We start from the raw sequence: 17,358 nt of genomic DNA, 5'->3' as shown, positions 1-17,358 counted from the left end.
TTGGAGTCGTCTGCCGCGAATCCTTCTCTCGCGCTCATATAACAACCCCGATTTAGGCGAGTAAAAGCGACAAAAATCCTCATCCTACTTGGAAGTAAATACGGTATAGAATTGAATTTTAGAGACTTTTTAGAATTATAATGACTTTTAATGATCAAGATCAGCAGAAATAATGGCCAATAATGCTAATAATGACCAATTTGCAATTTGCAATGGGCCAGCGCTGCGGCCGCGGCGACTGCAGAAGGACTGAATCAGGAAGCAGAAGCACCTGAAACCCTGCGCGCCTCCGCATCGCGGCGCCTTGACACTTCAAGACATTACGACGCCGCGGCAATATTGAGTTCACCCTTCTGGCGCAGTCATTCAGTGTGGATATTTCCTTTCAGTGCAGACGTGTTTAGCATTTCGACTTTAGTATTTAGGAGACTCTTTTAAGTGACTATATGTTATTTGTTTACTTTAGTGTCTTAGTGTATTGTGAATTAAGTTTGCAATGGATAAATTTGTTACTAAAAAGGCGCTTGGAAGTTGATGGTACTGCAAGTCAACCTCCGACAATCATTGTGTCGTCAATTGCTTCATCGTCTTCAGGCGAGAAGTGTTCACAGCCGAAACCTGAACAATCCGGCAAGGGAAGATCATTTCAGAAGTCTTGGTTGACCAAATCTGCATGGTTAGAATATGAAGCATCTACCGAAAAAGTTTATTGCAAAACCTGCACAGAGGCAGATGCTAAAAATCTATTACAATTTTCTTCAAAAAAAAGAAGATGCATTTCTTTCCCTAGGCTTTTCTAACTGGAAAAAGGCTTTGGAAAAATTCCGTCTTCATGAAAATACGTTTACGCATAAATAAGGTGTTCTGAGACTAAATTCTATCACTAACCGAAGTGTGGTCTCCCAACTGAACGAACAGTTAGATAGTGATATGACGAAAAGCCGTTTAGATCTTGAGACAATTTTTACTACCGTGCAATTTCTATGCCGACAAGGACTAGCAATTAGAGGGCACGAAGATGTAAACTCAAATGTTTTTCAATTGTTAGAACTCCGAAAGAATGACGTACCTGAGTTAAAAGATTGTTTAGGGCGTTCGGGGTACAAGTGGACATCCCACGATATTCAAAACGAGATCATTGATATACTAGGAAAGACTGTGTTGAGAAAGGTATTGGCTTCAATCAAGAAGACTGAGCATTATTCTATTACAGGTATAGTTGACGAAACAAGTGATTCTTTGATTCACGAACAAGTGTCATTTTGTATTCGTTTTGTCGATGATTCCTTAATCATCAACGAAGACTTTATTGGCTTATACGATATCCCCAACACTGAATCACAGACTCTATTTATTATAATAAAAGACGTTCTGGCTCGTCTTGATTTGTCAATGGATAACTTGAGAGGACAGTGCTATGATAGTGCCTCGAATATGAGAGGTAGGTTCAAAGGACTACAAAAGTTAGTTTTGGATGTACAACCAAAAGCATGTTATGTGCACTGCACTGCTCACAGTTTAAACTTGGCAGTTGTTGACAGTCTCCGCGCTCTTACGTGTATGAGGGATATTATGGCTTTTGCTAAGGACTTATAGACACCGTAAGGGAATCCACCAAAAGGATGGGACTTTTCCGAAGCATACGTTGTGAGAGCGCCAACGATTAACCTGGTCTACTACCTCTTTGCCCGACTCGATGGACAATGCGAGCTTCCAGTATTTTGAGAATAGTGAAAAACTTTGAAGAACTTCTAGAGTTTTTTAAAACATTCAGTGCAGAGGACAAAACAGAGGCTGGTTACAAATGTGCAGGCTACCTTGAGTCAATGTTACAATTAAAGACTCATTTATTTTTACGTCTTTATTGCCATGTAATGAACCCAGTAGAGGATGTCAATGAAATAATTCAATGCCCTCATCTTAGTGTTCCTGATCTCGGAAAAATATACGAGGGCTTGATTTGTATATTGAATGGAAGGCGTGATGGTTTTGAACACTTTTGGGAATTGTGTTTAAAAGAGAAACCTTCACAAGTTAATGATCCTTCGCTTCCTCGGAATCGACTTATGCCAAAGAAATATGAAAATGACAAAGCCAGCTCACCGCACACTTTCAATACTCCAAAGGAATACTGCAAAGCTATCTACATTGAAGTTTGTGAAACGGTGCAATCTTGCATTACTGAGCGGTTTTCATCCACTGGACTCACGCAGGTTATTGCAGTTGAACAAGTGTGTTTGCTTTTAGTGAACAAATTTTGTAAACAAGGGGAAACAAATTTTGTAAACTCAACTGAGTTTTTCAAAAATGACCTCGACATTAAGAGATTGCGCTTACACTTAATGTTAGCCGATATCGCTAATAAAAAGCAGCTCGTCTTAAAAAACATGCATGATGTAAGAAAGTACATTACACAAGAGCCTGCAGTTGGAGAAATGTTATGCGAAGTAGTGAAGTGCATTAAGTTTCTTCAAGTAGTTCCAATAACGACAGCGACAGCAGAACGGTCATTTAGCACCCTTAGACGTCTGAAATCATATCTTCGATCAACAATGGGACAGAAGCGATTGAACAACTTGGCTGTTCTCCATGCCCACCGTGATGTTTTGGATGAATTGGATATCCGACCAGTCATCAACGACTTCGATATACAGTAATACGGTCAGACGGTCGACATTTGCACCTTTCTAAAGACACTCTTGCACTAATAATGGTATTTATAGAAATATTAAAAATCTTTATAAAACAGATATATACATACAGAATGTTACATTTTCAGTTTCAAAATGTTAGTGATAGGTCAGTACTGTATTTATATATTATGATTACATCTATGTTTCGTACTATAGCACTGTATTATTTATTTTCAAGTACTTCAGTATTTTTAGAGTGTAAGACCCAATTAAAACCCGCTATTTACATACTTGTTGACTGAAAGTATTAGGCGTACTTTATAAACGTTGCTAACTGTATTAAAGGATTAACGTTGAGATATGGTTTTAATTAAATGAACCGCGGAATCTTCTTCAAAGTAAACTTAAATTACCTACATCACTTATTAATCAAAGTGCTATTGCTGAGCAACAGCAATATTTTAGGTTTTATTCTTTTTATGATAGTTTAGGATTTATTTAAATATAATTTTAGTTTGTTCAGAGCTATCTATTCACTACTCTGTAATAGTCTATGAGCGTAATTATAACTGTAAATGAAATTATCTTTTTACCAAAATACCGTGCTGCTGATGTTTTGTTTCTTTTTTCAAAGCCAAAAAATGTGTTAGGCTTGTAGAGTTTTCCGAAGTGTCGAGTTATAGAGAGTCGAGTTTTCGGAGTTCTAATGTTGATCATATGAGCCCTCTAAAAGGCTAAAAAAAAACTCACTATTTTTCCTCTAAAATTTAGAAAATTTCCCGAGGCAAGACCCGCGTATGGGCCCCCCCAATATTTTTTATAAGTCGGCGCCCCTGCTTGAGGTACCCCTATGGTCACATCAAGTGAAGAAGAAAGGAATTTTTGGCCATCTTTTTGATATACCACCCTCTGTTGTCGTTCGGAAAGATACGACTTAAGTCACTGTAGTGATAAGCCTCTGACCCCATGATGAAGCCACTTGCCTCTGCCTTGGATTACCTTTAGGACCAGAAAGCTTGTTATGATGGACAACTGCTATGTACCTATGCTTATGTCTCTGCGAACCAGGTTGTAAAATTTGATGGAAAATAATTTGTGTCACACACACTTCACACAGTTGGAATAGCAACAGCATTGGTGAAAAGCTTGCATGATTGATCTGAATTTTTTCAATTTATGTATCTCTTGTTGTGGCTATTTTAGCTCCTGGCTGTCATCCAAGTGGCTTCCAGACCATATTTCAGACTGAGTGAAAATGTATTCAAAAGCTGTGTATTAATTCATTAGAGTTACATGTACTTTACCAGAGCATAAGATAATACCTGTGACACCACACGTGTTGGATGGGATGATGACATTTTGTGCAATCAAATGGCTGTGAAAACAAGCAACAGTCCCTCAATTAGTTGGAGATCATCAGCTATTTTAATGACAAAAACAAATCCCTTTCTAGTTTGCAGACCTATCCTAATATTGATAAAATGTTTATCAGATTGAAAACAAGCCTGTGCTCATCTTCAGCTGTGGAAAGATTGTTTTCACTTGGTGGCTTTAACCATTCCCCAGTGGGGGAATCTCTGTCCAACACACATTTTGAAAGATATGTATTCATCAAGGGGAACAATTCAGTCATCGAGAGCAACATTTGAGAATTTTTACTTTTAAAAATTATAAAAAAATATAGAGTTTACAAATACATATATGCATAAATAGGTAAAAATTTTCTCATGCACTGTTTGTTACTATCCTTTAAGTCCTAAAACAGGTTACAGTAAACTCTCGATTATAAAGAGTCGGTGGGACCAGGTAATTGGCACTTCGTAAAATCGAGTTTCATAATTTCAAACCTTTTTCATAAGTCACGAAAAAATGTTAGCTTTTGTTTCTTCGGCCCTTTTTTGTCTTTAGTGGCCTTAATTAAATGTTTTCGGTGGTTATTCACGGTAGAATTCTTAGAAAAGGCTTTTTGTTATCGAATTATGCTGTGAAAGATCGTTAAATAATTATACCACCATAAATTTCCCATTTTTGTACAAACTTCTATATCAATGATCGCTTAAGAAATTCCCGACCAGTTTAGAAAACGTAATCAAATAATTAATTTAATAAAATAAGAATTTAATGTTATAAATTTGTGGTTAGGAGCGAATAGAAACTATTAAGTAAGCGTAAGATATATATTTGTTTCTAGCACCCACGGAAATATTTGCGGCAGCCGGCCTAACCATACTCTAAGGGCCTAACCGCCATTTATGTCGCCCTCTATAGCTCAGTGATGACAAAAAAAGAATAACGAGGGCCTTATCCCGTTTCCAAAATAACCTTCGTAAGTTAATATTTCGAGTTACTCCGTATTTTCAGCTGAATGTGCTATCTTTTCAATTATGTAGTTATTTTCATTGAGATTCAGTTACGATCATAAATTACGTAGGATATGATTATCTTCTGTCGAATATTTGAAGTAAATTCTGTTTGAGTTCTCCGTCCGGCTACTGTGCTCCATCGTCTTTGCAGACGTTGCTATGAAAGACTTTATTCTTCATCAGGACCATATTCTTCATACCGCGTGTGAAGTGCTATGTTCGTATAGTATGTCTCTCTTCTTTTATGCCGACAGGAGCAAGGTTCCAACCGGAAAACGACAGGAGAAACATCTTCCATTATCGGAGAAGTAAAGAGAGAAACCTTATTATCCACATTGATTGTTTTCCTACAAGAGACGTTTCATCATTTCTCAACGTGTGTGAAGTATTGATTCACTTGCGTGAATTCCCAAAAATGACACGCAAAACCCTGTACCTTCACCTCATTTAGTTTTCGTGGTCCTTTCTCCGCCGTATTGAAAGTTATGCAAAGAATCATTGACATAGAGAAAAGATTTTCTTAGTTTTAGCACTAAAAAATAGTCGCGCCATAATCGTAAATAAATATAGTGTGGAAAGAGCAAAGAAAATAATTTAAACTGAAAAGTCAGCAGAGAAGAAGAGAGAGAATTATAAGCACGGCACCATTTCCGCGATAGTGGCAGATACTTCTTCATCCTCTCTTCAGTTAAAAACTTACCCCCGTTGCAGGTAAAGATGAACCATGCCCTTCTCCACAATCGGGGAACGTTCCCAGTGGGTGGGGTGAATAAGAGTGGAATGAGGAAAGAAGTGTGGTCAGCATAAGGAGGAGTGAAGGGGCAGGAGAAAGAACGGTGGGGAAAGGGCCTTCAGCTCTGCCTCAGTCTACGTTTGGGGGGCGTATTTTTTTACGACGCACTAAAGCTCAGTCACCTTAGGGAGGGAGTGAATGGGAAATGCTGGGGAAGGAGGGGTTTGGGATGCGTAAGGTGTGTGCCAGCAAAGGTGATAAAGGAGTTTCTATCACCTTGGGTGTTAGCAAGATCAGCAGAAGGCCGCAGGAGGGAGTAAACAAATACTTTGGAAAGAAAGATCTCTCGGCGTGGGAGAATGGGGAGGCGCGCGAGAAGGAAGTTCATGGTTAGAGTTAGAAGTGCGTCTTCATTACGAGTAGCATGAAAAATAAGTTGGTGGTAAATAGAGCCCAATACTTAAGATATTTAAGTTGTTTATTCAGGAAGGCTAATATATACACGACAAGATATTACCCAGAAAAATCCGTTATTTTTTTGCTTTTTGCCCTTCTCCATCTCCGCTTCCACCATGGTTTCTCACTTGCATAAATGGGATTTAAATTGGGGATCTAAATCGTTAGCCTGATCAAATTGTCTTAATGTTTGGAGGGCAGCGTATACTTCTTTTTTATTAGGTGAAATTACTTCCTCAGTTTCATCTTCGTCGTCACTGCTATTATGACTAGTCCCGGCCGCTACTTCATCCGACGTAGGTACCGGCGTCGCATTGTCGCAAGCCTGGATATCATCGTCTACGGCAATATAATTGTTTGATGTTGCGCGCTGTGCTCCTGCTTTTTCCAAACATATTTCAAAGGCATCTTTTAAGCGTCTAATCTCTTTAATCTCCGCTGCAGCATCCTTAAGGTATAAAGTAACGAATCAACCATAGCCGTGATATTATAGCGGTAGAATTACTAGTAGGCTCGTTGTATCAATTACCAACCTCGAGAACATCCTCATGATGCGCTATCAAAGGGAATCCAGCCGATTTCCAGCAATTTGCGATTGTAGTGGAGGAAATCAAGTACGTCTTTGAATCGTGTTTCTGCGATGAAAAATAACGATTTTATTAACTTGGCCACTTTAGCAAAGTTAACAAAATCGTTTTTTCTCATCGCAGAAACACGGTTCAGAGACGTACTTGATTTCCTGATTGGCAGGAGTGCGATGCAAACAATTATTTTTTGATGATAGCATTGATTGATAGATTTTCAAAATGCAGTCACTGTTAGAGCGGTCACTTTTGGGGAGGGAGGCCCCCGCTCGGAGGGTCGAGGAGAGGGGCCAGTGAGGGTGAGCTCGTCGAGGAAAGGGTCCCTGATTAGGGACCCTTCGAAGTACTTCGGCAAAAAGTAGTCAAGTAGTCTTCGAAGTATGTTCACAACAGCCTGTCTTGCGAACATACCAGGTACGTTCACAGCAGTGCAAAGAGTTAAGTAGAAGTGTACGAAATACCTCGCGCGACCTTCCTGACATGTTAAACTACGAAGTATTGTCGATGCGATGTTTACGAATAGGCACGTAAATAGGGGCATTATGTCAGTCGCGATATTTTTACTGAACTCCTACTTTCCCTAAATTCCCACCGTGAGGTTTTAGGCGAACCCTTTCTCTCCAAAGTTGCACTATCATTTACGATTTCACACTTTTGATGGACCACAGACGGAAGCACTGATTTATTTAGCTAACTACGCCGGCGTAACTAGTTTTATTGACAAATATTTCGCCGTAGTTCGTATAAGCGAATGCCATTTGCGCCTGGGGACTGAGCCGAGGTTTGTAATTTCAAAATATTTCGTATAATCTAAACTTCGTGTAATCGAATAGCGCCATGTATTTATCATAGGCTTTTCGCCGGGACCGCAATATCACTTCGTATAATCGAAAACTTCGTAAAATCCTGCTTCGTATAATCGAGAGTTTACTGTACTTACCTGCCTAGCCTTTGATAGCTCTGAGAGAGTGATTTTCCATGTAGGTACCTACCCATTATGCATTCATTGATGAAATGGTTTTCTTGTGAAATACCCTCTTATTCAAGTGGAATGTTTTCTAGATCAAATCCGATCTTTGATGCTTATGTAAGACCCCCGATGCTCTAAGGGGTGTCGCCGATCAATTGGCAGGGATTTTTGAAAGGAAACTCATAGACTACGGAGAGATGATTTTATTCGACTCGTTTACATTCTTCGCCGCCACGCGTCCGACTACCGACGACCGCCTCTCAACGGCCCCCCTCCGCTGACCTCCCCTCCTCCTCCTTCTCCATCCTCAGCCATCGTCTTATTCTTTCACCAAGCTCTGCAGTTTCCCACGGGAGGATGGAACAGCCACAGGATACGCGGGGGTAAAGCGATCCGACTCTTCGCAGAGACAGAAACTTGGGAAGGAATATGAAAGAGAGTGCAGGTGATGGGTTGGGGGCGTGTAAAGGGTGGGAACGGAAGTGAGTCTGCTGTTTCTGTCTCTTACACTTACTTTCTTTTTCAAATCCTGCACAAGCCCCCTCTTTACAATTACTTTTATTTTCAGTTTACATAGTCTGTTTTAACAGTCTATCTTCAGTGCGTGCTTCAATTAAGCAGCAATCATATACTCAAAAGAAGGGGTATGTAGTTTGTAAATTCCAGGCTGTATGAGAACATTACGTCGACATAATTGTGGAGGTAGTACATATCTTCAACTAGTTCCTCAGCGGGCTGCATTCAGATGCCAATGAGCTTTCGGTGGGTTAATTTTCCTCTGTTGTAAATTTTCACAATTAGAATCAATTGGAGATCCCTGGACTTTCATTGTATCGCAAGTTGGCTCTTTGGTTGAAAGACTTCAGTTGTGACCTGTCTAATCATTGTCATTGTTTCAGGTTTTGGCTATCAACAGGGGTGAGAAGAACAAAATACTATCTGTGAAAATTGAATCTACAGGTTACATAAAAAGCGAATTGTTTAATGTAGTCCATGGAAGATGGTTGAATCAGGGTCTCAATTACCCCCTACGGTACAAGATAGTGGAAGCTAGTTTCAATGATGCTTATGAGAGATTAAGTGAGTTTTTCTTATGAAATTTTTTCGAGTTTTCAACAGTTTCCAAATTGTTTAATAGTTTCTTATTAATTTTATCGTGAAGTTTTCAGAATATTTTAGATAATTACCTTCATTGGAAATTTTAGTGATAGTTTAAAATTACATCCTAAAAATTTGACGTAACAGCTTTGAGGTAGTTTCTCTGGTTCTTTTTCACAAAAATTGCTGTTAAAGTCTAAAATATTCTTATAATAATGATGAATATATAAATACTTAAGTTTTACATTGTGTTTTAATAAAATTATAGTCTGTAATTGAGATGTATGTAATCAGTTCATCCAGCATTAAGTTAAAATAATGTTCATAATTGTGAAAATAATCTACGTACATAAAACGCTGTTATTTTTCTTGAGATGGATTTTGAAATGGATTGGTGGTCAGTACTTGAGTTATGCACATCCAGCAATCCTTGCTTCCTATGATCAGTTCAAATGAATGTGCCTGGAGAATGAAATAAATCACAACGATGAATTGCTTACAGTGACACTTGTTTATCTACTTTGCAGTATTTCCTCTGCTGGTGAGGCTTGTTCGGTCTGAGCTTACGCAAATGGCAGAGACAGCTTCAGTGGAAGTGTTTGCCACCAATTTAAAGAATCTCCTCCTTCAGCCTCCCCTCAGAGGAAAAATAGTGATGGGTTTGGATCCAGGTTAGTAATCTACCGACATATGTAATGCCCCTTCGTAATGGAAATTTCTCAGCTAGACAGATGTTGACTATTAACCAGGTATCCTTTCTCTAAGTTTGATATGCAATTACTATTTGCAGCTGCAGGTTGCCCACTCGTGGCTGTAAATTTAGCACGAAACTCACGTACTTCCCACTTGTTTTTGACCTACCGTTTTAGATGACTGACTCACTCTGAAAACCATGGTCACTCAGTTCCCCTTTGGAATTGCTTCCCTTTGGGGTTTTTTTGGGCTGCAATTTCTGGGAAAAAAGGTTTTTACATGAATTTATACGGTACATTCATATTACGTAATTGCCAAAGCAGTACAGCTACGAGGGGGGTTTATTGCACTGATCATTCACAACACTTCATTCATTTGGTGCGTAGGCGGCAGTAGGCTGACTTGATGTCCACTGCTCATATTGCTGTTGCCAATTGGTCTTCTACTTCTGGCGACTCTATTTTGTTTTAGAATTTTACTTATATGCTCTAATTGTACCTTCACATTTTTAGTCGATGTAGCTCCAAGGCCAATATTTTCAGTAAATATGCAGCCAAAAACATATTTTTACTAATATAACTAATAACTTCAGGCTTTACTTTGTGAAACCTCTCCATATTGGAAGTAAGGAAATAAAACTTTAAAAGGTTCACTTATTTAATTGTGGACAAAGTTTTATTTCCTTACTTCACATATTTTTACCGCTATATTTTGCTTTAATTTACATCTTGAAGTGGAAGCTTAGGTTAAGAAAGTAATCGTGCCCAGAATGATAGTTACTCTCAAATATTGTTATAAAACACCGAAAAAAAATTGCCTTTATAAACCAGGCAGTCCCTGTCATTAGCAGTTTGAAAAGTATCCATTTCTGTTATCAATATCAAGAAGATAAATATTTTCTACGAACTAATGTCATTAGAATTGTTATTTTTAAATTCATTTCTGTGATACATGTGTATATAAGTAGTGAAACACCCCCAACATCTGACGACATCATCCATTAATTTGTTTGTAACTTGTGAGTCAGTTCAAAATATATTCTGTATTCATCGATGTAGCTTAAATTGTTACTTAAATTGAAAACTTATTCACATGCTTCACTGTCACAGTTCTTATGACCTCTACAATAAACTGCTCAACACTCTGGTACAGCAACACCATGGATAAACTGAGCGGCTTTGAGCTTATGCAAAATTGTAATGCAGTCAGTGCTGTAGTTGGGCCGGTACGACGTACCCCCTAAAATGCAGACTCGTTACAAGCGTACCAGTTAAACTACCTTTTTAAATCTGTGAAAAATATCCCTACTGTAAATTGTCCAATGGATTTCAGAAAGAAAATTTGGAAATGATTATTTACTTGTTCAGAGTTATCTCGTTGCAAAACTTGGAACTAATGCATATGTATAAGGGTTGCTGTTTCACATTTCAATATAATACATGTTCAGCTGTTGGCAATTTTTGGTGAGTACCGCCTAAAATTTTTTCCCAACTACAGCACTGAATTCAGTGCTGCCTTCTGCATAATAACCACACTTTTCGATGCCTTGCATAGGTTTATCAACTTAGGAACAAGTTCTCGGAACGTATCTTGCTCGTCTGTTGAAGAAGTACTGTATTACGTGATTCAATTGTAAGACCACTTTCACATGAAATGATTTTTCGCCGGCCGCCGTTCACATCACAGCACACGACGTTGCAGAGTCATTTCATGTGAAAGCCGCCTGAATTTCATGTGAATGGCGGCAGGCAAAAATTCGCTCCATCCTTAAGTGGTCTCAATGTAGAATTGAGTGTATTTGACACCGTAGACGGGCCGGATTGAAATGGGCGCCATGCCGTCAACGGCATGATTTGACTTGTTTGAAGACATCCAAGGCCAATGGTAAGTTGAAAGAACTGCGCCATACCGTGGACGGCGGCAGGCGAAAAGTTGGCTCGTTTGTAAGCTACCTAAGGCTACAGAAATGTTACAATGCTGGCAAGAGCGACAAACTGACGAACCTTTAAATGCACTTGTTAGCCAGCAACTCTTAAAAGAAAAACACGTGGATGCCATGCAATCGGAAAGTAATACATACGTTTTAAAATCTCTTTTTTTTTACTTTTCGGCCTTGAATATGCTGCATACCATTTCAGCTTTGGGTGCCAAATTCAAATCCTCGCGACCGTTCCAAGCCTGTTCCAAAGTACCGACATTATGCGATCGGATCTTGATACCGATTATATGTATGTACAGGCCAAGAACCGGGTACCAGAACCAACCCATCTCTAAATTTAAATTAAATCTTAAATAAATGCGGATGCAAGGAAAAGTATATCACTTGCATGGAGTGCTGTCACCACTACCACATGTGGATCATCAATTCTTACAAATTTATTTCATTGGAAATCCAGATCCGGTTGTTGATAGGCCTTGTGCACACAATCCAACAATGAAGCAAACTACGTATTAGCTCACAAACTACTAGCGTTCCTTCATCAGAACAAGGATAAAGCGAAGCATAAGCAAGTTTTATTTATTAACCGCATTTGATAGTGATAGGCCACAAACGGTGATGGCTGAAAAAAATATTGTTGGTCTATTTGCTAACATAATTATCTGTAACACAAGGATTCAAGGATTAAGTAATCCGTTTCGTGGTTGAAAGGCGGGACTAACATCATAGCTTTGGACTTACAAAATATTTTATTTACTTACTACAATTGTCAGAGTCCAAAAAAGAGACATTTATCTCATGACTTTTACAAAATATAATACTTCTTATTGTCCCCTTAAAAAAAATGGAAAAACAGTCAAGTCTCAATTATAAGTTTATGTATTGCACAAATACATGTTAGCATTGAGTGGGGTATGAAGGTAAGCGTGAGGGTCAGAGGTTTTATGTTTGCGTTTACACGTACGCACTCACGGTCTCAGTGTGCACACATGCAGAACTCTGTTCGTAGTAACTTGCAGCCACTGAAAACATTTGTGATTACTATTTGTCAGTTTTCATCAATTTATGGGCTCAAAAGATTGATGTTTAAGATTAATGGTGATGGAAATAATCAGTACAAGGCCAAGAGGGCATATTTATTCACTCACATGTTACAAGAAACGCATATCCACCATACTCATTTAGGGTCGAGGCCATGCTGCCTTTAAGCCACAAGCCCTTGTGTGTGTTGTGTGGGGCTTAGCTCAAAAACAAGGTGCATGCAAAAAATCATGTTGTGCACCGGGCTGTTTAATTTACAGTAAAACTTTGATTTTACGCAGTTGGAGGGACCGAAATATGGGCACTGTAAAATCAAAGTGTGTAAAATCAAGAGTTGGTATTGAGGAGAAGTATAGTTTTCAGGATAACTCTTGCTCATTATTTTTAGAACCCTTAGTCATACACTTGTATAGTTCTGATTTGAACCAGAACTGGATCCAGAAAAAGTCTCATATGTGTGCCTTTACGGTAAAAGAGCATGAAATCCTTTTCAGTCGTATCAGATATATGTTTCCTGGATTCAATTACTCATTTGGGGGCAAGAAAATGAAGCCTAAAAATCTTATTTACTCACAAGCAACACCACAGATGACGTGTTACCTTGAGAAAAACAACGTTGCATTCCTGAACAATGTTTCCCATGGTTGAATAACATGGTAGAATTGCTAGCATTTCTGGCGCTAAGATTACTTCTGTTACCCAGGAGAAATGTTGCAATGGTGATACTAAATGCTCGCAGAGAAGCTAATTTTCGAAAATATTCTCATTAAAAGCAGTTTTCAGGAAATCCGTTTTACCACCTGCGAACAAACAAAGATTGGGGATTGAAGAAATGAGATATCTGAGGATAGTCATCCAAATTAATCCCATTAACAGGGAGCAAAATTTTGCTAATACATCACAAAGGCTTTACACCCTGTGGGCCTGGGTTCAAGTCCTGGCAGTAGCAGAAACTTATCAGAGATGGCATCTTCATCTTCGACCTGAAGACGCTGGCAACAGTGCCAGCGAAACTGTTGTCATCACCAACAAACCTACGCGGTTGCACCGGAAACATGGAGAAATTGTTATCAGAGATGGCCCTATCCCTACTTGAGAGTAATGTGGAGGACACTTCCAGTGCACCACTCTGTCCAGCAGATGGGACGTTAACACATTCACTGCTGGGCTAAATTTCTTTAGCCTCCCCGATGGCTGAAATGTTTTATTTCTTAAATATTCTCTTTTTGGCATATAGAAACTATATCTAAATACTTTTTTTGCATTTTGGACATTGTTTATAAAATAAAATGACTTGCGACACAGTGTCGACTGCCGCCGTACGAAAGCCCCTAGAATAGGCTGTGCTTATGCAGTCCCGCAATACAGGGGAATTCCTGCTTGTTGACATTCGCTATGACATACTGTATTTGTGGCAGGTTTTGTATTTATCCAGTTTCCTAAGAATTTGTATACGGGCTCAATAGTTATAGATTATTTTAGTGCTAGTCATTTTTATGCTTGCGTAAGCATTCGAAAGTGGCGAATGTTTATGTGTGCTTAGATCACCGCCAAAAGCGCGTAGATTTTTGGGCACATGCAAAATATATCTCATATAACAACAGGAATACACCAGTGTATCGCTTTAAAATAGTTAATCTAGGTTACTCGCACACACACAACCAAATAAAAATTTGCACATGAAATATAAATTATTGAAAAAGCGTAAAATGTTAAAAAATCCATTTCCTCGGTTGGATTTTCCAAATAATGTTACTTTGTCAGATTCTCTCTTTATTCATGTCAGATCAAAAAGTTATGTTTATTGTAAACTAAAGATATATAGTTAAGATCCAAATCAATTTTACAGTAACATTACACATTTTTACCATCCATTACTTTTGGACATTGAAACCAAGTATGCTTTCCCGAAACATAAATATTTATTTCACCATCCTTATGAACACGTTCTTACAAGAGACAAATGTATAATTATAAATTTCAAATGGGTAAGATGTTTTTTACAAAGAGGAATATGTAAAAATATCAGTACAGTCTTTCATTTATAGCCATGAAATCGTGCAAAACAGCTTTCAAGACATAATCCTGGTTTGCCTGGACATAGATCGCAGTAATAGCTCGACTCTATCCGCATATTTGCATTTTTACAGATGATACATCTCTTTCTTATTTTTCTTTTTTTTCATTCCGGGGAACTTCTTTCGAAATATGGATGTTTTTTGACTTGGGATCTTCTGCCCATGATTCTGGAGGTGGACGATGTTGATAAATCAGTGATTGAATCACACTATCCCGAAATTGCAAGAGAGTCAGTTTTTCATCATTGCTGAAAATATTATACAGTATAAAGGCATTGTTAAGAATAACATGGAATATGTGAACGCCAACTTTGGTATACCAGCGAAGAGTTTTTCTTTCACAGGGGTAGTATGCTAATAATTGGTCACATCTGTCGACCCCTCCCATACACTCGTTATATTTTAGGACAGCCTCAGGTTTTTGAGTAACCTTACCAGAGCGGGATTTGTGTTCAGACATACGGGCGCCAAACTATGAGGACACAATTAGAACGTCACATTTGTCTCGCCATTTGAGAACACAGATGCCATTATTAGAGTAAGTTGCTTTTACATTACCAGGCTTCAACTTTTTTTTGCACTAAATCTGATGGGTTACCTTTCCGGTTCGCCTTCAAAGTTCCTGTTACGTATGTTTTACGATCAAGACAGTAAGCTGTTAAACCAACCCCAGAATAATAGTTATCCATATACATATATTGCATGGCCTACATCTAAGTGATCTTTTATAAGGTGTTTCACGACCTTTTCAACACGGCCCGATCCACCTACTACCTTATCAGCCGAACCACAATATATTCTAAATTTCAATAAGAGACCATTAGTCTGTGTCAACATGTATAGTTTGATGCCATATTTGTGCCTCTTATTCTGGATATATTGCCTGAAGAAAAGGCATACCCGCCATAACAATATTGACTCATCTATGCTCAACTCTTTAGAGGGGTAATAAAGGTCTGACATTCTTTGATGAAATAACTCTACCAATGGGTTGATTTTGAAAAGTGGGTCTGACGGTTTAGGCTCACCTTGCTGAGGATTTCTCGCAAAGTGAAGAGTTTTAAGAATAAGTAAACATTTGTCGCGCTCCATGGCATTTCGGAAAATAGGAAAGTTATATACCGAATTTTTCATCCAATAATGTGCAAAACTGGGTACATGAATATGACCAGAAAGATAAAGCAAACCCAAGAAAACCTCAAAATCATAACGGCTGATGTCTTTCCATCCATTTATCTTGTGCTTTAGGTGAAACATTCTTAGATAGCAAATTTTGTTCCTGCAAATTTGTCTGCTGCAATATTAAATCGAATATTTGATCAGAAAATAACAAATAAAAATAATCTAGAGGTTTATTTCCTTGAGGAATTATTTTCAACCCAGAATCTCCTGAAAAATGAATTTGTGCGGAAGGATGTGCGTTTTGACACCAAGTGGATATTAATGGTTGCTGCTGCAGCTGGTGGTACATTTACAACAGCTGCACCGTTAATTTGGGACACTTGACTCCCGGGAGATGGTATGGCTGGTGGGCTAGCTGACATCACGGTTGTTACGGCAATAGGTGGAGTTGCATTTGGAAAAAAATCAACATCACCTGCCTCTTCTTCATGATCATCATAATCCTCATCTTCATCGGTGTATTCCACTGGGCTGGATTCCGAATCAGAATTGAGATCCTCCTCTCTGTCAGAATTCTGCAACGCATCGAGTAGCTTCTCGTCTGTCCACTGCTTTTTGACCAGCCCAAAGGATTTTTTTCTTGGGTGAAGGTAGATCAGAACAGCAGGCCACTTGATGAGGGTCCAGGCGACGTCAGTGCAGAGAAAGTGCCAGGAACAACGGGAGATGGCTCGTCATAAAAGTTCAAGGAATTAAATAAATGCCGTTTGACGCAATTTTTTGGTTGATCCATGTCTAAAAAAATATTGAAAAATAATCCAATGTAATGAATCCTTAATTCAATGAGTTCAAATACAGTTGGATCCGGATTTAAGGTCTTCGCATTTAACGTTTTTCCGCATTTTGCGTTTATTTTTTTGGGTCCCGATTCATTCCCTATTAGGACAATGTAAAAATTATCCGTATTTAGTGTTTCCGCATTTTGCGTTTTTCCGCATTTATGGTCGTAAAAATTAGTCCCGCTCAAGATTTTGCCTGATTTAACGTTTTTTTATGACGGTTCATCCAAATCTTCGAATTTATGCTCATCAACAAGAACAGTCTCATGAAAGTTTACCAAGAGTCGATAGAATCTACCTGCGAACGCTTCTTCAACTGCTTTCTTCCGCGAGCGCAGCGCTGCGACCTTCAACTCGCAAGTTGGGCGATTTGTCTTCTCGTAACGTTTCGCTCCCCTTCTGATCCAAACGCCAGGCACTTTTTGTATCAGATCCGATCTAATGGAGCAAAGTCATCCCTTAATAACCTCAAACTACCTTATCCTTCACTTCTAGAAATTGACTTCGATGATACGTGACGACTGATGATATGAGTTATCCTCCGAGGGCCGCTACAATAATGGTTTTCTCGCTTGAATTGTTCCTGTCTAATGAGTATATTTTTAATACAATTGAGGTAGTGTGTAAAGCGTGAACAATGTTGCGTTAATCGTCAGCGGCACGCCCACCTGGATCTTCGCCTTCATATCTCTACTTCGTACTACTTACCTACCTTGGTACATATCTCTACTTGGTCTCTACTTAAAGTATGTTTTCAATGGATGGCTTACACCCCTTTCAACTCTACTCCCTACGGGCAGTCTATTATT

General features: G+C 38.7%; 1 protein-coding gene across 3 annotated transcripts in view; it reads left to right on the top strand.

Moving 5' to 3' along the window:
- Nucleotides 1-17,358, top strand: part of LOC124164578 (S1 RNA-binding domain-containing protein 1) — a 95,611-nt gene that overhangs the window by 25,615 nt on the left and 52,638 nt on the right. For all 3 annotated transcript variants that reach the window (XM_046541971.1, XM_046541973.1, XM_046541974.1), the window contains exons 6-7: nt 8,639-8,819; nt 9,365-9,508. In XM_046541971.1, the coding sequence (XP_046397927.1) occupies nt 8,639-8,819; nt 9,365-9,508 (325 nt within the window). The remainder of the gene's footprint in view (nt 1-8,638; nt 8,820-9,364; nt 9,509-17,358) is intronic.

This window comes from Ischnura elegans, chromosome 8 (genome assembly GCF_921293095.1).
Source record: "Ischnura elegans chromosome 8, ioIscEleg1.1, whole genome shotgun sequence".
NCBI classification, from domain to species: domain Eukaryota; kingdom Metazoa; phylum Arthropoda; class Insecta; order Odonata; family Coenagrionidae; genus Ischnura; species Ischnura elegans.
The sequence above is the reverse complement of the archived record's forward strand: the minus strand, read 5'-3'. Positions and strand labels throughout refer to the sequence as shown.